The 17,437-nt window shown below is 42.3% G+C and overlaps 1 protein-coding gene across 1 annotated transcript in view; it reads right to left on the bottom strand.

Moving 5' to 3' along the window:
- Positions 1–11,109: 11,109 nt before the first annotated feature.
- Positions 11,110–17,437, bottom strand: part of PLCB4 (phospholipase C beta 4) — a 318,918-nt gene continuing 312,590 nt past the window's right edge. Inside the window, exons 38-39 of the mRNA XM_029911893.1 lie at positions 16,131–16,167; positions 11,110–12,878 (exon numbers count right to left, since the gene is read on the bottom strand). Coding sequence (XP_029767753.1) covers positions 12,790–12,878; positions 16,131–16,167 — 126 coding nt within the window. The 3' untranslated portion in view covers positions 11,110–12,789. The remainder of the gene's footprint in view (positions 12,879–16,130; positions 16,168–17,437) is intronic.

Below are 17,437 nucleotides of genomic sequence, written 5' to 3'. Positions count from 1 at the left end.
GGGGGGGGCAGGAAAGCCCCAGAGGAACAGGGGGGAGGGGAAGCCCCAGAGGAACGCGGGGGGCAGGAAGGTGGGAGGGAAAGCCCCAGAGGAACAGGAGGGGCAGGAAAGCCCCAGAGGAACAGGGAGTGAGAGGGGCAGAGTAGGAGCCAGGTACACAAAGGAGGTCCTCAGGGCAGTAAGCAGTCCACAGCGTGAGCGAAAGCCATAGTGCAGAAAGGAGAGTTCAGTTCCACACAGGCTGGGCTGGGCCAGAGCTCACAGCGGGAGATAAGGAGAAGACTTAAGAGAAGAAGAGAGAAATGGGATTGTCAGAAATCTTACCAGCTCCCCAAAAGAGATAAAAGAGCAAGAGCTCAGGTATGTGGGTAAATCATTTATACAATGCCAGACTCTCATATACCATGGAGTAGGAGGTCCTATAAATCCTGGATGAAATAGACACACTGTGTTAAGACTTTTGTATAGAAAAGTTAACCATGGCCCAATTAGGTTTTATTTGTTCCCTTAGGTAACATGAGAATTTTAGTTTAAACAACACAGTTTAACATCATACGTCTGCCACCTTAGGTACACGTGCATCTGAGATCAAAAATTAACACATACCTGCAAAAGGGAAGAGTTCAGGTTGAACAGGAACAGATGTATTTGAAGGGAAAACTGTTTTACAAAGTAGCTTTAATATTCAAAGTATTGCAAATTATTATTATTATAATTTTTTTTTTGGCATGAGGAGCTGGGAATTGGTGGTGCAGTGACCACAGAGACAAAGTTTCAGTTGAGAGTTCTCAACAGTTGCTGAGCACCACTGTAACAGTTTGGTTTGGATGTTAGTTCTCTTGTAGTTCCCTAAAGGTTTTTGGAACAAGGAGACTGTCCCAACTACTACATGAATTTTCTCGAGGGGTTGACTTTGGTGCAGGGCAGACATTGCCCCTTGCTCTCTCCTCTTCCTCTGTCTAGACAGCCTGGCCTAGTCCCAAAAAGACACCATGCATCTTTCTCCTCCTCCAGGAGGTGGCATCAGTTTTATAGATCCCTCTCTTGTGGCTCCCTTTTGTGCCTGCCTGGTGGCCAGCTGCTATTGTGAGTCCATGGTATTTTACTGAAGAAAAACATCATAAAAAGGAAAAACACATCAGTCAATGTGAATCTGACCTGCCTATGGCCTCCTTGCACAGGACCCTCACCACTAGCCCCACTCCCCATTTTCTCCAATCCCCCCAGACTTCTTGTCCCTTCTCGACTCCTCTTCCAAAACATACTAGACTGGCTCCACCTTTTCAGTTCTTCCCTTTACTCCCTGGTGTGCACAGTGCCTCCCCACTCCCAACAAGATCCACTATCTCTTCAAAATGGGTCTCTGCTCCCTGATTCTATTTCTCCCACTCCTGAACCATACCAGACAGACCCGCTCATCCTTGAAATCCTTTGAATCCTGGCTCTAGCCACTAGATCATCCTAAGTCACTAATGATCTCTACCTGGCTACAGATACTTCCTGGGGAGATGAGGAGCATTTCACAGAGCTCCCGTGAGCAGTAATTTTAAGGAACACCCATTAGATGTCAGCCCTTGAGCCTCAGGAAACTGAGTTGAAAGGGACGACACCTTTGGTTGGTGTACATGTCACTGGCTTGAGGCATGGTGAACAGGTGCATTGGAACAATTTGTATAGTGGGGGTGCTGAAAATGGAAACCGTGTATTTGGTTGTTATTACTACTTCAAGCCAGGGGGTGCTGTCACACCCCAACGCCCCTAGCTCCAGCACCCCTGATAGTGAAGCAGACTCGCCAGAAACCCGCCTGTGACGGTGGGTTCATTGTCCATTAACCTGTGGAAGTGGAATTCATTGGCAGCCTGACTGCAACACTGGATTCAATGGCCATTTACCTGTAGGAGCTGATTGCACTGTCAGCATATGTTCATTTTCCTTTTACCTGTGGGAGATGATTACAAGATCAGTAATATTACAAGTCAACATCCAACCTACCTGTGGGAGCTGAGCTCCCTGTCCACATGTTTGTAACAACTGGAGTCTTTGTCCACTTAGCTGCATGAGGTGTGAGTTGTTTTGAGCAGGGGGGTATAATTAATTGACTTAGGGGAAGAACTGCTTTTTACAGCAAATGATTTATTTGAGAGAAGGACGATTAAGCCATGTATCTGGACAGAACCCATTCCCTGCTTGTTGGAACTTGGCTTGCTGGAACCCTACCCACCAGAGCCATGCTTGACCATCCCTGCTATTTTGAGCTAGGTGCATAGACCATCACCAATTGTCCCATGGCCATAGACACAAAGTCAGGTGCCTGCCCAGCTGCTGTTGTGGGCCCATAGCAGCTTGCCAAAGAATAATCTTGGTTTTGGTGTAAAGTCACTGGCTGGTGACTTGAGGCAGGCGACTCGCCAGCAACGGGCCAGTTTTGGCAGGGTTCCTTGCCCACTTATACGTAACAGTGGGGATCATTGCCTGCTGGCCCGCAGGCCTGGAGCTCACTGGCAGCTTGTCCGTTAAATAGGAGAGAAGGATGCAGATCCACTTGTTGTGGCAGCTCAGCTCCCTGGCAGCCTGTCTGTAACAATGGCAGGAAAAAATGTCAATTTCCCTGTGGGAGATGACGGTTGGTTTGGGGAGGGAGCAGCATTAATTCATTTAAGTGAAGAATTGATTTGTAGGGCAAACGATTTATTTGTGGTGAGGAGGATTAAACTATTTATCGGGGCAGAACGTGTTCCCCTGCCTATCAGGGCCCCTTGCCTGTTGGAACTGGGCTTGCTGGAACCACCCCTGCCAACTTGAGTGTGGTTTCCTCCATAGTCGGTTGCTGGTCATCCCATGGCCCAAGGCTCTGTCCTGTGCCTGCCAGTCTGTCCCAGCTCCTGTTGTGGGCTCACAGCATTTTACTGAAGAGAAATCATGGTCAATGTAAACATCACCGGCTGCTGGCTTGAGGCAGGGGGCTTGCCAGCAACTGGCTGGTTTCAGCATTTATCCATAACAGCGGGGATCATTGTCCATTTGCCATGGAAGCTGAGTTCCCTGGCAGCCTGTCTATAAGAGTGAGAGTCTTGTTCATTGATTGCACCGTCAAGGTGATTTCAGTCGTTGTGCATTTACCTGTGGGAAAGGATTACATTGTCAGTAACATTTCAAATCAATGTCCACTTATCTGTGGGAGCTGAGCTCGCTGCCAGCCTGTCTATAAAAGCTGGAATCATTGTCCACTTACCTGATGGAGCTGATTGGACTCTCAGCATCACTGCAAGTCAACGTGTAGTTGTCTGTAGAAGCTGAGCTCATAGAAAGCTTGTGCATAACAGTTGAAGACATTGTCTGCTTACCCATGTAAGCTGAGCTCACCCGCAGTCTGTCTATAACAATGGGAGAAAATGCAAACCTATCTGTGTAAGGTCTGAATTGGTTTTGGGGAGGGAGTAGCATTATTTGCCTTGGGGAAGAACTGAGAGTAAGGAAAAAGGATTTATTTGTTGTAATGAGGATTAAACGTTTTATTGGAGAAGACCCAAATGCTCTTAAGCAAAGTCAACAGTCATGGGAGGAGAGGGGGAAGGGCTCTCATGAATCAGTAACTGATTAAAAGTTAGGAAACAAAGGGTGGGAATAAATGGTCAGTTTTCACAGTGGAGAGAGGTAAAGAGTAGGATTTGTACTGGGACCAGTGCTGTTCAACAAATTCATAAATGAGCCGGAAAAGGGATTAAACAGCGAGGTGGCAAAGTTTGCAGATGATACAAAATTACTCAAAATAGTTAAGTCCAAAGCTGACTGCCAAGTGTTATAAAGGGATCTCACAAAACTGGGTGACTGGGCAACAAAATGGCAGATTAAATTGAATGTTGATAAATGCAAACTAATGCACATTGGAAAACATAATGCCAACTATACATACAAAAAGATGGGGTCTAAATTAGCTATTACCACTGAAGAATGGGATCTTGGAGTCATTGTGGATAGTTCTCGGAAAACATCCACTCAATGTGCAGCATCAGTCAAAAAAGCTAACAATGTGAGAAACCATTAGGAAAGGGATTGAAAATAAGATAGAAAATATCACAGTATATAACTCCACTTATATAAATCCATGGTACGCTCATATCTTGAATATTGCGTGCAGTTCCACATCTCAAAAAAGGTGTATTAGAATTGGAAAAAGTACACAGAAGGGCAACAAAAATGACTAGGGATATGGAACAGCTTCCATATAAGGAGAGATTAAAAAGACTGGGACTGTTCATTTTAGAAGAGAGATGACTGGGGGGGGATATGATAGTGATATATAAAAACATGAATGGTGTGGAGAAAGTGACTAAGGAAGTGTTATTTACCCCTTCACATAACACAAGAATCAGGGGTCACCCACTAAAGTTAATAGGCAGCAGGTTTAAAACAAATATAAGCAAGTATTTCTTCACATATTGCATAGTCAACCTGTGGAACTCACTGCCAGTGGATGTTGTGAAGGCCAAAAGTATAAACAGGTTAAAAAAAGAATTAGATAAATTCACAGAGAATTCACCATCAATGGCTATTAGCCAAGATGGTCGAGGATGCAACACCATATTCTGGGTATACCAGAACATGTGACTGCCAGATGCTGGGACTGGATGACAGAGGATGGATCCCTCAAAATTGCCTTGTTCGTTGCCTCTGAAGCATCTGGCACCGGCCATTGTCGGAATACAGGCTACTGGGCTCGATGGACCTTTTGTTTGACCCAGTATGGCCATTTGTGACATTCCCCAGGGTACAATGTGGACTGTTGAACAGCTGTGTCCCCTCAATTCTCCAATCTGGGGTGCCTTTGATACTGCTTTGCTGTGAGAACCACCACTCCTGACCAGTCTCTAGCAGGCAAAGTCACTCCCAGCTGAATTCCATGAATGCTCTCGCCAGCCACTCATGAATTACATAGAGGACGGACGACATAACCACCACAACCACCACACTCCCAGTCCCAGACCTCCCCCATAAAATGTGCATCTAGTACTACCCAGCCCTCTACTGGACAATGCAAGCTCATATAAAGTCCGTCATTTCATCAACGGAAAATGATATGCAGAAACCTTGTTATTTCAAGGGGAGTTTCCCCAAACACTTCAATCCAAACACACTAGTTTAGCTAAAATGGTAAAACAAGTTTATTAACAACGGAAAGATAGATTTTAAGAGATTACAAGTAATAAGAAACGAAAGTCAGAATTGGTCACAAAGAAAATAAAAAGATAAAATGCAAACAAATACCAAACGTAGAAAGCTAAATGGATTCAAATGACAGCTTTTTCTCACCAGTTGCTCTTTGCAGTCTTTACTGGCTGGGAGTCCCCAGTTCAATGTTTCTTCAGGCATTCAGAGTGGTAGCCATGTTAGTCTGTATCAGCAAAAACAACGAGGAGTACTTGTGGCACCTTAGAGACTAATACATTTATTTGGGCATAAGCTTTCGTGGGCTAAAACCCACTTCATCAGATGCAACTTCAGACGTTGTTACTGCCATGAGCAGAGAGACGTGGAGGAGAGAGGTGTCCTCTCTTGTTATACCATTCTCCCCTCTTTGAGGATTATCTCCAGCCGGGGTTCAGGTGACTGCGAGTCTGTTTACATGGGAAACCCCACTTGTTCTATTGTAAATGAGTAAAGTTTTTGCTTACACTCTCCTTCCTGCCGAAGACTGGCCACTTAAGTAGGTGATGGTCTACTTGTCTTTGTTGACACTTGGCTAAGGTGTTGGTTGTCTTTTGTTTCTGAGGAACTGGTTTGTGCCTGCTTTTCTAAACTTGGAGCATGTTACAGCAATGTTATACAGTAGAATCTTATAACTTTACATACAATGTTGATACACATATTTTACCAGGACAATCATGTTTAGTAGATTGAGTTTTCAAATGATACCTCACAAGGCATACCTTGAACAAAATTTATCACTGTCTTGTAAAAAGGATGAATATAGGGGTACAGTCTATCACACTATTCTTATGTTCTTAACCCATTCCCCTGCCTGTCAGGGCCCTTTGCCTGTCAGAATTGGTCTAGCCGAAACCCTGCAGAATGGTGCTTCACTGCCCTTGCCAGTTCAAGTGCAGCTCCATAGTCAATTGCTGATCGTCCAGTGGCTCACAGAGACAAAGGTAGGCTCCCTCCATCCTGCAACCTGCTGCGTCCTGTCTTGGGCCCATGATATCTCACTGAAGAGAAATTGTGGTTGGTGTAAACATGACTGGCCAGTGGCTTGAGGCAAGGGACTGGCCAGCAACCGGCTGGTTTTAGCTTGATTCCTTGGCTACTTGTCTGTAACAGTGGGGATCATTGTCCACTTGCTCGAGAGAGCTGAGCTCCCTGGCAACTTGTCTGTAAGAGCGTGAGTCATTGTCCACTTACCTGTGGGAGCTGATTGCACTATCAGCACGATTTCAATCATTATCCATTTACCTGTGGGAGAAGATTACATTCTCAGTTACATTTCAAGTTAATGTCCACTTACCTGTTGGTGCCGAGCTCTTGCCAGCCCAACGCCTACCAGAGTAGCACTCAACTACCCCATCCAATTTGATTGTGGCTCTTTGCTCGTTGTCCTGTGGCTCAATGGCTCATCAGCGCAGGGACCCATTGGTACTCTTGTCTTAAAAAACAATGCCCAGAAAGAGAGAACTGTGCAGGCGCTATCTTAGAACTGCTTCTAAGAAGTGCTGAGGAACTGACTGGAAATGGGAGAATAAGAGGTAAGCTGTGAAACAGTGCCCATGGCTGATTGGAATTCAGCTGTACGGAGGAGTATTTCCATTCACTTCAATGGGCCTTGGATCTGGTTCTGGGAATGACATGAACAACAAGAGGCAAGGAACACTTGGTGTTTGTGAAGAAGCCCAGCACTGCCCTGCAGGGAGTGTGCGTAGGGCAATGCCTCAGCAATGGCTATCCAGGGGTGGGAGAAATGGCCCTGGGAAGAGTTGGCAGCCCCATTGTCTGGAGCATTTAAATCCAAAGTAGAACTAAGTCTTGAGTAATGCGCTGCAGAGAAACATCCTGCACTGGCTTATTGTGCAGAGACGGGCTTTGTTAATGAGACCCACTGGAGGGCTTCTCCATCTCCAGTTTCCAATTGCAGACCTAAACTCTCCGGGGATTCAAATGAGCAAGTCTGGGGCTTGGAAGGGTGACTATTTCTCAGCCTATCCCACCTTGTGCTGTCACTGCAAGTCCTGATTTGGGCCCTCCATCTTCCTGATCTTCCCTTGGAGACCCCAGGACTTTCCCCAGTAAATGGCGCATTGCCATAGTTAGTGGAGTCCTCTCATTCCTTGCCTCCTCATTCCTTCAGTCTCAACAGCACAGTCCCAGTCACCCTCCAACTCCTTCATAGCAACGGGGCAATGGGGGACAGAATGTTTCCAGCCCAATGGTCTTGGCACAATCAGCCACTATTGTGATGTCATCGGCTCATCACAGGTTCATTTCATATCAGGGAGCAGAGGTTCTCTGTGGTCATACCAACAGCTTTAGTGTGACTGAATAACCCTTGAATCCCCACAGCATATAAGGCACAGAGTACAAAAGGGTTTTTCCATATAGAAATGCATCCTCTCGAGACATCCCTTTCCTCCATAGCCCTCTTTGCCTGCCCTGCGTATCCAAGGACCTTGCCAGGTCCTAGTGTTAAGATCCAGTCCCTGCAGTCTTTATACAAATTAAATTGCTATTGAAACTGCCTCAAGTTTTGTTTGCATGTACTAGCGCTTGCTTATTCTCTCAGTTGTGACTCCAGGGACCCATTCTCACTCCTTCTCCACGCAAGCCTTGTTTTCACTGTATATACATTCTTTGGTTGCATTTTTGCTCCCAAGAGCTTTCTAACTAAATCTCCTTACTATTGTGATTCCTGCTTTTTCATATGCCCGAGGGACTTGTTATCTCTCCCAAGTTACGGTTGAAGCAAATTTCTCATTGGAGCCTGATTTTCATATACTTTCCCAAAAGAAATGCAGTGAGCCTGAAATTGCACCTGCCACATGTCATCCCTGGGGAGAAATTGTCTCTAATGTCTGGTGGAAGTCACACAGGTGCTCTTAGAGAGTTGGGGCCAGATTTTGATTTCATTTATACAGGATTTGCAGTGGGGGAAGTCCATTAATTTCAATGCGCTACTCCAGGTTTACCCCATTGAGAGATCAAACTGTAGTTAGGCCCCTGGCTGGCTCAAATTTTTCTCTGTTCCATTTTCTGAGTTTTACTAAGGTTATTTATCTTCCCAGAACCCATGGCATATTATTATGAAAAAGTGAACCTGATTTATCATTTGGCTGTTGAGGAACAGAAGGTCCTTTCATAGATTATTCTGGTAATTGTAGAAGGTATTGACAATTCATTTCCTGCCAATAAAAATGCCGGTTTAAGCCTAAAGTGTGAATTATATATGTTATATATATTACCTTATATTCAAATTTACATTTAACATGGAACAGAGTATCAAAGAAATAAATGACTTAAGCACACCTAGAATTAAACAGGTCTTATTGTGTGAAGTGAATATTTTTGGGGGTGCTGTCATCCTTCAAAGCTGACTTCTTTTGTGGAGCTATTCATCATTGTTGACTGACTATGACTCCCTCTTTTATCACCCTGGCTCACCATCCTTTAATTAGTCTATAAATACTAAGGATGGGTTTAAAACTGTTTGCATCGGATCCATCCAGTTAGGAAATGTAGCCTGATGGACTGAATACAGGTTGGGAGTCAAAAAGTCTCAAATTCCAATCCAGGGGCTGCCACAGACGTGATCCGGGGAGATTTTGAACATTTCCCTCTAAGTTACCTGGAAACCTCAGTCCCATTTTCAAAAGGACCTTAGATGCTTTGGGCCAGGTTCACAAATGGATGTAGGTGTCACTGGCATTCACAAAACCACTGCTCAGCTGCCACTTAACTCTAGAGGTACCTAACTTCCTTAAGCACTTAATTTATTTGCTCCAAAAGTCCCCGAGGCATATAAGTTTCTGCTGCTGGGCAGGTGCTCAGACACCTATATGTTGCCTAAGCTGCAGCAGGATTCTCAAAATAGGCATTGCCCTACTTATCTTGCCTACAGGGCTTGATCTAGTAGGTGTGCTAAGACCTTGCCTGACTATACAAAATGCGAAGGAAGCAGGAGGACCTTTAGCCCAATGTGGCTACTCATCCAAAATGTGGGAGACCCGTTTGTTTCTCCCAGCTGCCTGAGGAGAGGCATTTGAATATTGGTCTCCTAACATCCTAGGTGGGTGTCCTAAGCAGTGGGCTATGGAGTCATTCTCACATGCTCTCTGGTCCACTGCATATTTAATTATTTACACAAGTGGAACAGCTTTGACAGGAGGAGAGAAACCCACATCAGAATATCCCATAGCCCAGTGGTTGGGGCAGTCATCTGCACAGTGGGAGCTTCAAATCCTAGCTCATCAGGCACAGGGAGGAATTGAACAGGGGTCTCCCATATCCTCAGTGAGTACCCTAACCACTGGCTTAAAGGTTATAAGGGAGGTCATTCTTGCTCCCTAGCTCTTGGTGTGGAGTTGGGTTTACCATTGCCTTTCTTGCAAGAAATGGCTTATGCACCTGACTCCAGGAGAGCACTGCTGGCTGTGAATCCCGAGCAGAGCTAAGCATCTCCCTTCTGCTCCAGTTTAGGCACTTAACTCTCTTTGAGAGACGTGGCTTAGGACACACCCCTCTCCTTGGCCTCGACTATGGGCTAGGTCAGGTGGCTCTCCACTCAGCACGCCGACTTTTGTGGATCCCATTCTAAGGTGTCTAACTCACCCCCTGTATTGTATAGGGAACCTGGGCACCTAAATCTGGGTTTGTGAGTGCCACTGGGTGCCTAAAAGTTAGGCACTGCAATGCTGAGCTTTGGTTTCCCCTTGTGAATCTAGCCCTAAGTCACTTTTGAAAATGGGGGTCAGGCTTCTCGGGTCCCATAGACTATTCTGAAAATCTTACCTTTAATCTTTCTGCCTCAGTTTCCCTACCGGTAGCATGGAAATAGTAATTTGGGGATTACAAAGTGCTTTGAATATTTAAGACACTATATAAATACAAGTCGTTACCCTGTTTCCAACAATGCTTCAGAGGAGAGCACAGGAAAAGTTAAGAGTCAGCAGGTTCACGAGGAAAGTTTCTTCCTAATCCCATCCGTTATGGGAGGGTTTATCACCTGAGGAATTAAACTGTTTTAAATTATTTTGGGGGTGGGGGGGTGTTGCTGTTTTTAATCCCTGTCATTGTAACTCTGCATGTTCTTGTTATCCATATAAATGCCCAATCTTTTTTGGATCTTGGCCTCCAGGATAGTTTGTGGTAGTGAGTTCCATAGGTTACTTGTGCACTGTGTGAAAATGGGTTTCCTTTTATTAGTCTTTCAGCAGTCTAGATAGAAGTACCAGTGTGTCCAGTTGCAACTAGACTCCACGTCGGCTCTGTACTGTGGCTCTCTGGAATTTGGCTTCATTAAAGTCTTTAAGGATCTGACATCAGTTCACAGATTTGCAGTGTAGTTGTAGCTGTGATAATCCCAGGACATTAGAGAGACAAGGTAGGTGAGGTAATATTTTATTGGACCAACTTCTGTGAGTGAAAGAGACACACTTTTGAGCTTACACAGAGCTCTTCTTTAGGTCTGGGAAAGGTATTCAGTGTGTCACAGCTAAATACAAGGTGGAACAGATTGAGCACAAGAGTTATGCATGTTGTAAGAGACCATTCAAGTTGAAGAGGGTAGTTAACACCTCTGCAGATGAAGGGCCATGTCTACACTACAGAGTTAAGTCAACTTAAATTATGTCAATGATCATAAGTCACTTTAATGACATCGATGGAGCACGTCCACAAAATGCTCCTTGTGTTAGCAGAGCGCAGTATTCATAACCTTTAAAATAACTGAACTAAGAATCCCTTGAACAAATAAGTGGTATGAATATGTTTATAGTATGGGCACCTTGACAGGAATTTATGGTATATACTTTACATGGTGTGCTCCATTTTGAAGTAGGGATATCTTGAAACTCTTGTATAAATCGATCACACTGATGAGTATTGTATTTATTTTTACGTTTTTATTAGAGAAGTTGAAAGTTTCATCTCAGAACTGACAATAACAATCTCTTTTCATTTAATTTGTTTATAGGAATATGTAGAATTGGTTTGTACAAGCATATACAACAACTTAATTGGTGCTTAGTATAATGAAATCAGTAATCTGATTTGTTCTAAACTACCAGTTTTCCATGCAGTCTCCTTTGTATTGGCAGCATGGGCAAATTCCAAGCAGAATGCTTACATGCATTGTTCTGCAATATAACTACAGCAGGCTTTAAGAACATGCAAATTAACACTGTAGCAAATTGTTTTCATATCTAACAGACATAAAAAGGTTATTCCTGATATGAAATTCTGAAAATCTGCATAAATATTTTTGTGTAAAATTAAATTAGTTATGTACTTTTCTTTTAACTAGAACTTGAAGTATCAAGAATGCCCACATAATTCATATACATATATATATATAGGTCTTGTTATGCTAAAAGTCTTCAGAATGAATCAAATAATATTTGGTGACATACATTTAATCTGTATTTATTGACTAGTAGAATGACTGTGGTCATACGGTTGGCATTAAAGTCATAACTGGTGATTGTATCACATGCAAACATTTCTAGTAATTCAGTTTACTAATTTTGTCAGTGGCAACATTTAGGTGATTTTCTACAATATTGTGATTTAAAGTGTATAAATACTTTTTACATTTTCACAGTTACAAACTTTTTGCCAATAGTCATTTAACAATCTTTAAGATACAATGAACTATAATATCTGGGATCTGCAGCAACAGGATCAAAATGCAATTTCTATACAAGCAATGGATGATGTAAACTTTTCTTAAAGTGCCTAACACATAATTCCTTTAACTTTAGAGCACTGATTAGTTTTGGCACAAAACAATGTATTTCTACTATGGTAACCATTTCAACAACTTTTACAGGATGTTAGTTTCTGTCAGGAATGATAAAGTTGACATGGCACTTGCTGAGGGCATAATTTTAATGTGGAAATATCCTGCAAAATCACTGTTATCCCAGTGTATTAATTCTGCTGATGAGTTTAGATATTTGTACTTTCCAATACATGCAGCTAATTTTCAATTGCTTAGTTTGCTGCAGCTCAAAAATGTGTGTGCAATAGAAAAAAAATCACCAAAAGAGACTACATCTTTCAGATGAAGCTGATGATTTTTTTTATTATTATTTAGTAGCAGATCCATTTAAAAGGCTTGATGCCATGAGTTGCTGAGTGCCTCCTAGCTCACAGCATCTTGCAGGATTGGGGCTAATACAATAACATACCAAGCATGAGAATAAAAATGGTAAACAGCATGTTGTTTTGATTATGATTGTGTTACCATCTGAGCTTATGTTAAAATAAAAGAAACATGGTGCTGTATTTTAAGGCCCTGTGTCAACAATCCTGACACAGGAAAAAACACCCACTGAGATGAATGGAAGGTTTCCTGAACAGGGAGTACAGGACTGGACTTTAAAATGTGTTGTGCCTCTTTTTTAATAGTGTTTTGCTCAATAAGAGAATTTCAGTACTCAGTGTTAAAAAGGAATATGCAAAACCTTAAGACTTGGTGGTCTGTGTCTACACTTTGTTTAAACTGAAGGGAAAAGAGCAAAAAAGCTCACTTTCCCCCCTCAGCAATGATGGTTGGAATTTTATGGATACTGGCTTTCCTGGCTTCAGTTTGCATGCTGCAGTTTTAGACTACTGTTGCTGGCCTGCGGTCCATCTCTGCTTCCAGCTTCACCATCTGCTGCATCTCCTTTGCCTGTAACCCAAAATAATCACGTTGTTTCATCATGGAGTATCATACTAAAGCTTGGGTTCAAAATCAAATACATTTTCAGCACAATAGTATTTGAGTGGAATATATGTAATGTGACCATTCTCCCCCTCAGAAAAAATCTGCATATTTTCAAACATCGCTGTTAATTTTCTGCTGGTGCTTATAAGTTACCAAATACGAGGAAACATTCCTAGGATTTATGGGCAACTTTTCAAAGACACACAATAAAATGCATCTGAAAGCCTCACATTGTATGGAGGAAAATCATGCTGTTTCTGACTGAATGGCCTCTGGAAATGGCACAATGTCTTGGAGACACCCTATATCAGCCCTGGTTGAGTTTGGACTGGTGTTGCTTGGGAAACTAAGGGTTACAACCTATCATCTGGACCCATTTTCTGCTGGCCAAGGAAAGACAATGACTGGTGTGAACGATTATTGGACTTACTGATGGCAGAGATGTTGACATCTTCCTTACGGTGTCCAAGATGGTTTCATCTAGCTTAGTGATTTTATCTGTTTATTTTGGCTGTAGCTCTTGCTTCTGGCATCCGTGCTTTTGTTGCCTCAAGATTAGGCTACTGCAATGTGCTCTACATGGGGCTACACCTTGAATCCACCTGGAAACTGATGCTGGCACAGACTGTAGTAGCCCACTCGTTAAGCAATATATTTCAATACACGTTCTTGGTTTGTAAATAGAGTTAAAGGTGTTATTTATACCCTCTAATGCCCTAAATTGCTTGGGACCTACCGACTTGAGAGGCTACCCCTCAGTTCAAAGTGGGGGGGCGGGAACGGCACCTACCCCTGTGCATTTTCCATGAGGACCCTTCAATTTGGGAACTCACTTATCATCCTGATCCAAAATTACCTGAATATGCTGTCCTGTCTGTCTTTACAGTCCGTCTTCTGGGGATAGGGGATGCCTTAAGATTGAAAATACCCTCGCGTCTCCCATATGCCAATCTTTTCCCCAGTGTGAGTGGCCTCTCTGCTGCTGCTATACAGGGAGGAGTGGTCGCTGGATTTGCCTTACGGTGTGAATTGTGTATTCCGATAAGTTGTAAAGGTGCCTATCACTTGGGATAGGCATTTTTTATCTAACTCAATAAAGCAGCTCCTACTCAGGGAGTTACATATTCGGTGCATGCAAACAGGTATTTCCAGATGTAAAACTGGGCAAATGAAGGTCCAAAAGAGTCATGTAGATGCACACTTACCTATTTTGCAAAAGTACATGTGGGTTTGTGTAGGTGCTATAGATGTACCCCTCTCTGAATAGTTAGCTCTGTGCATTCACCATCATATTTTGTATACTCAGCTAATTATGATAATACCAAAGGCAACTGTATTAAATATTATAAATGCCTTGTAATCGCACTTTACGTTCCTATGACTTTAAAGTTTGAAATAAATGAAATAATTTGTAGATGAAAATATGGAAACATAACATTAATAAATGAATCAATGTGTACAGCCTTTTCTGAAATACTAGAACTGACTTGCGTGTTCACTCAGTGTGTGAATTCTGCAAGTGAAAATGAAATTCCAACTAAAATGCAAACTGTTTGACACAGCTTGTATTTATTTCTTAGTAACTGAAGTGTCTCTCTGAAGTGCTAATGTGGTCCCTAATACCTGAGCACCTCACAATCTTCATCCTCCCAACATCCCAGTGAGGAGGGAAGTAATGTTATCCCCATTTTACAGAGGGGGAACTGAGGCACTGAGAGACTAAGGGCTTTTCTACATGAACATATAGTTCACAGAAAGCTGTGGTGTGAATCTACCCCACACTAGCCTGCCATGCACTAACTGTCCATATGGAGCCTGCTGATGCACCTTAGTTCATTTCAAATAGGACTAGATCAAAGCACATTAGTGAATTGTTAATAGCTGTCAGCAGGGTCCACCCAGACAATTCGAGAGCAGCAGGGTAGTTTTATACCCCAGCTTGCCACAAACCAAATGATCATGTAGACAGGTCGGAGGTGACGTGTCCTTGCCCATGGTCACACAGGAAGTCTCGGGCACAGCAGAGACTGGAACCCCAGGCTCTCAAGGCCTAAGCCAGTGGTTTTACCACTGGACCATTCTGTATCTCATGAGCAAAGCCCTGTAACTGTTTTGCAGATTAGTTTAGCCAGAAGGGTGTAGCTGTAAAGTGAATTTAGTTCAGAATAACCCTACACCATATGGCCAGGCTGCCGGTTTTTATCAACTGACGGTCAGCCACTGCATTCTGAAGTGAACACATGAATAGGATACAAAGCTACACATGAGCTTTGTAGAAGTAAGTACTTGGAGTCAATACGAATTCACGTAGTTAATGGGACCTATGCGTTCAATTTGCAAGGTGCTGTGTGCCCTCATCTTCAATGGGATTTGAGGGTACTCAGCACCTCACAGGACTGAGTGCATCAAGGATAGAGTGCTGGCTGCCAGCCAAATTAATGCTTTGTATAAATGTCTATCTCTAACTCAGTATAGTTACAGTAGATGTGGATAGACTGGGTTTGAGGATGGGACCCCAGTAAATTATCGACTGAAGATTTAAGCAGGTCATTAAATTCAGGCAAAATTCAACAACTGGCTGGTTAAACCTAACACACATATTTTACTGCTGTTGAGAGAAGGGGTTAATATGAGTGATGGTTATTAGGAAGCTATAACAGGAAAGCTACAATAGTGTGATTAACAGATTCCCAATAGCTGGAAGCCTCTTTTCTTTAGCCACTAAAAAGCTATTTCTAGCTGTCTAATATATTTCTAGCTATTTTTAGTGTATTTTATTTTACTTTTATTATTCTTATGCTAATATATGTGGAAAATCTGGCTTTGTCTGTCTATCAGCATTAGCAGTTAGTCATATATATGTCAACACTAAAATAGTTTCCTTAATCGGTAGATGCTTTTTAGAGACACACTTTAGAATTTCAAGCATGTCTTTAACTAGCTACTGAAAATATAACAATACAAATCATTCTTTAAGTTTCCTGTCCTCGTTACTATAAGAATGTATCTGGGGGTCTGAGATGCTAGAGCATAAGATACTGTTACTATGTCAGACTCTTAATAATATTTATGCACACTAAATATTTAACAGTGTATTTATTATGTTAATGGCATTTCCCGGTGGTTGCATTTACAAAGAGTGCTCCAATGAGAATGATTTAATTTAGAAGGAAAGCATATTGAAATAGTAGCTTGCTTAATATAGATCAATCCTACCTTGTGTTTGAGACACTGCATGACAGGATTTCAAAAGCTGTTTGTACAAAAATAATAATGTCAAAATTGAGTAATACAACAAGAAGCAAATAAAATGAATGAAAACTGAAGTGAGATTGAGGAATGAATGCAAGAAAAGAATACATAAAACAAAAGTCTAATGAATGTGAATGCATAATATTTTATGCTGAAGTGTGTTTCCACTCATAGGTGTATTAGTCTGCACTGTACATCTGCTATGAAAGATATCTCCACCAGTATGATGTGGAAGGGATATTTAATAACTTGAAGTTTTGATCCAGTTAACTGGAACACATATGACCATTAGCCAGGTATCAGTGCTCTGGGCCTGATTCTCCTCACACTCAGACTAGTGTACATCACAAGTAAATCCAGTGAAGTCATGGAGTTACATCAGTGGGAAACAAGCATGACCCCAGAATCAGTCTCACAGCCTTTTATGATAACTCTGTATGATAAATTCCCTGCAGAATAATTAACACTGAGGCAACTTTCTAAGGCTGAGAAATCAAACACCCAAAATCAAATACTCAAAAGTAAGGAATTACCGAGTTTAAGTTAAAAGCTCAGCCCTAATCCTGCTCTCTTGTCTTTATATTGTGCTGGATCTAAAGACTCTCACTGACTTAAGTAGGCTTTGGATCAGGCCCTTAATCTTTTTTATATCTTCATACATTATTTTGTCAACTAGTACAATTTACACTGCAAGGGAATTGTCTGAACCAATCAGATTGCAGCAGTACTACAGTCAGTGTAGCATAATTACATATTTTTTCTCATGTAGTCACACTGTGCACTTTGATTGGCTGTGTGTACATGATGGACATCGCTGGATTCAGACCACTTTGTGCTAGATGATGGAGGAGGCAACTGGGGTGGAAATTATACCTCCCTGGAGTGAATCTAGCATAGTGCATGTGCTTTATGAGCAGAGTTCAAGTTCTGGAAAATTTAGTGAAAAATGTAGGAAATAAATTCATAAGCCTTGAAGGTGACAGCCACTACATCCAACCTTTAGGTTCTCTCACCTTACTGGGTATGTACTTGCATAGTCCACCCTTGAGTTCCTACTTCACTGAGGCCCACCTAGCAATTGAGCTTGTATGATAATTATTGCTCTGCTGGTTGCTCCTTGCAGCAGGGGGAATCACTAAGGAAAAGAGTTTTCCACCAGGAATAAAATTGGATTTTTTTTTTTTTTTAAAAGATGACTGCCAGTTTTCAAGAATTATTTTCTTCTCACCAGCAGAAAGTAACATGGTATTTTAACCAGAGAAGGGCAAACT

The sequence above is a fragment of the Terrapene carolina genome, unplaced genomic scaffold (genome assembly GCF_002925995.2).
Source record: "Terrapene carolina triunguis isolate 2854851 unplaced genomic scaffold, T_m_triunguis-2.0 Scaffold132, whole genome shotgun sequence".
NCBI lineage: Eukaryota > Metazoa > Chordata > Testudines > Emydidae > Terrapene > Terrapene triunguis.
The sequence above is the reverse complement of the archived record's forward strand: the minus strand, read 5'-3'. Positions and strand labels throughout refer to the sequence as shown.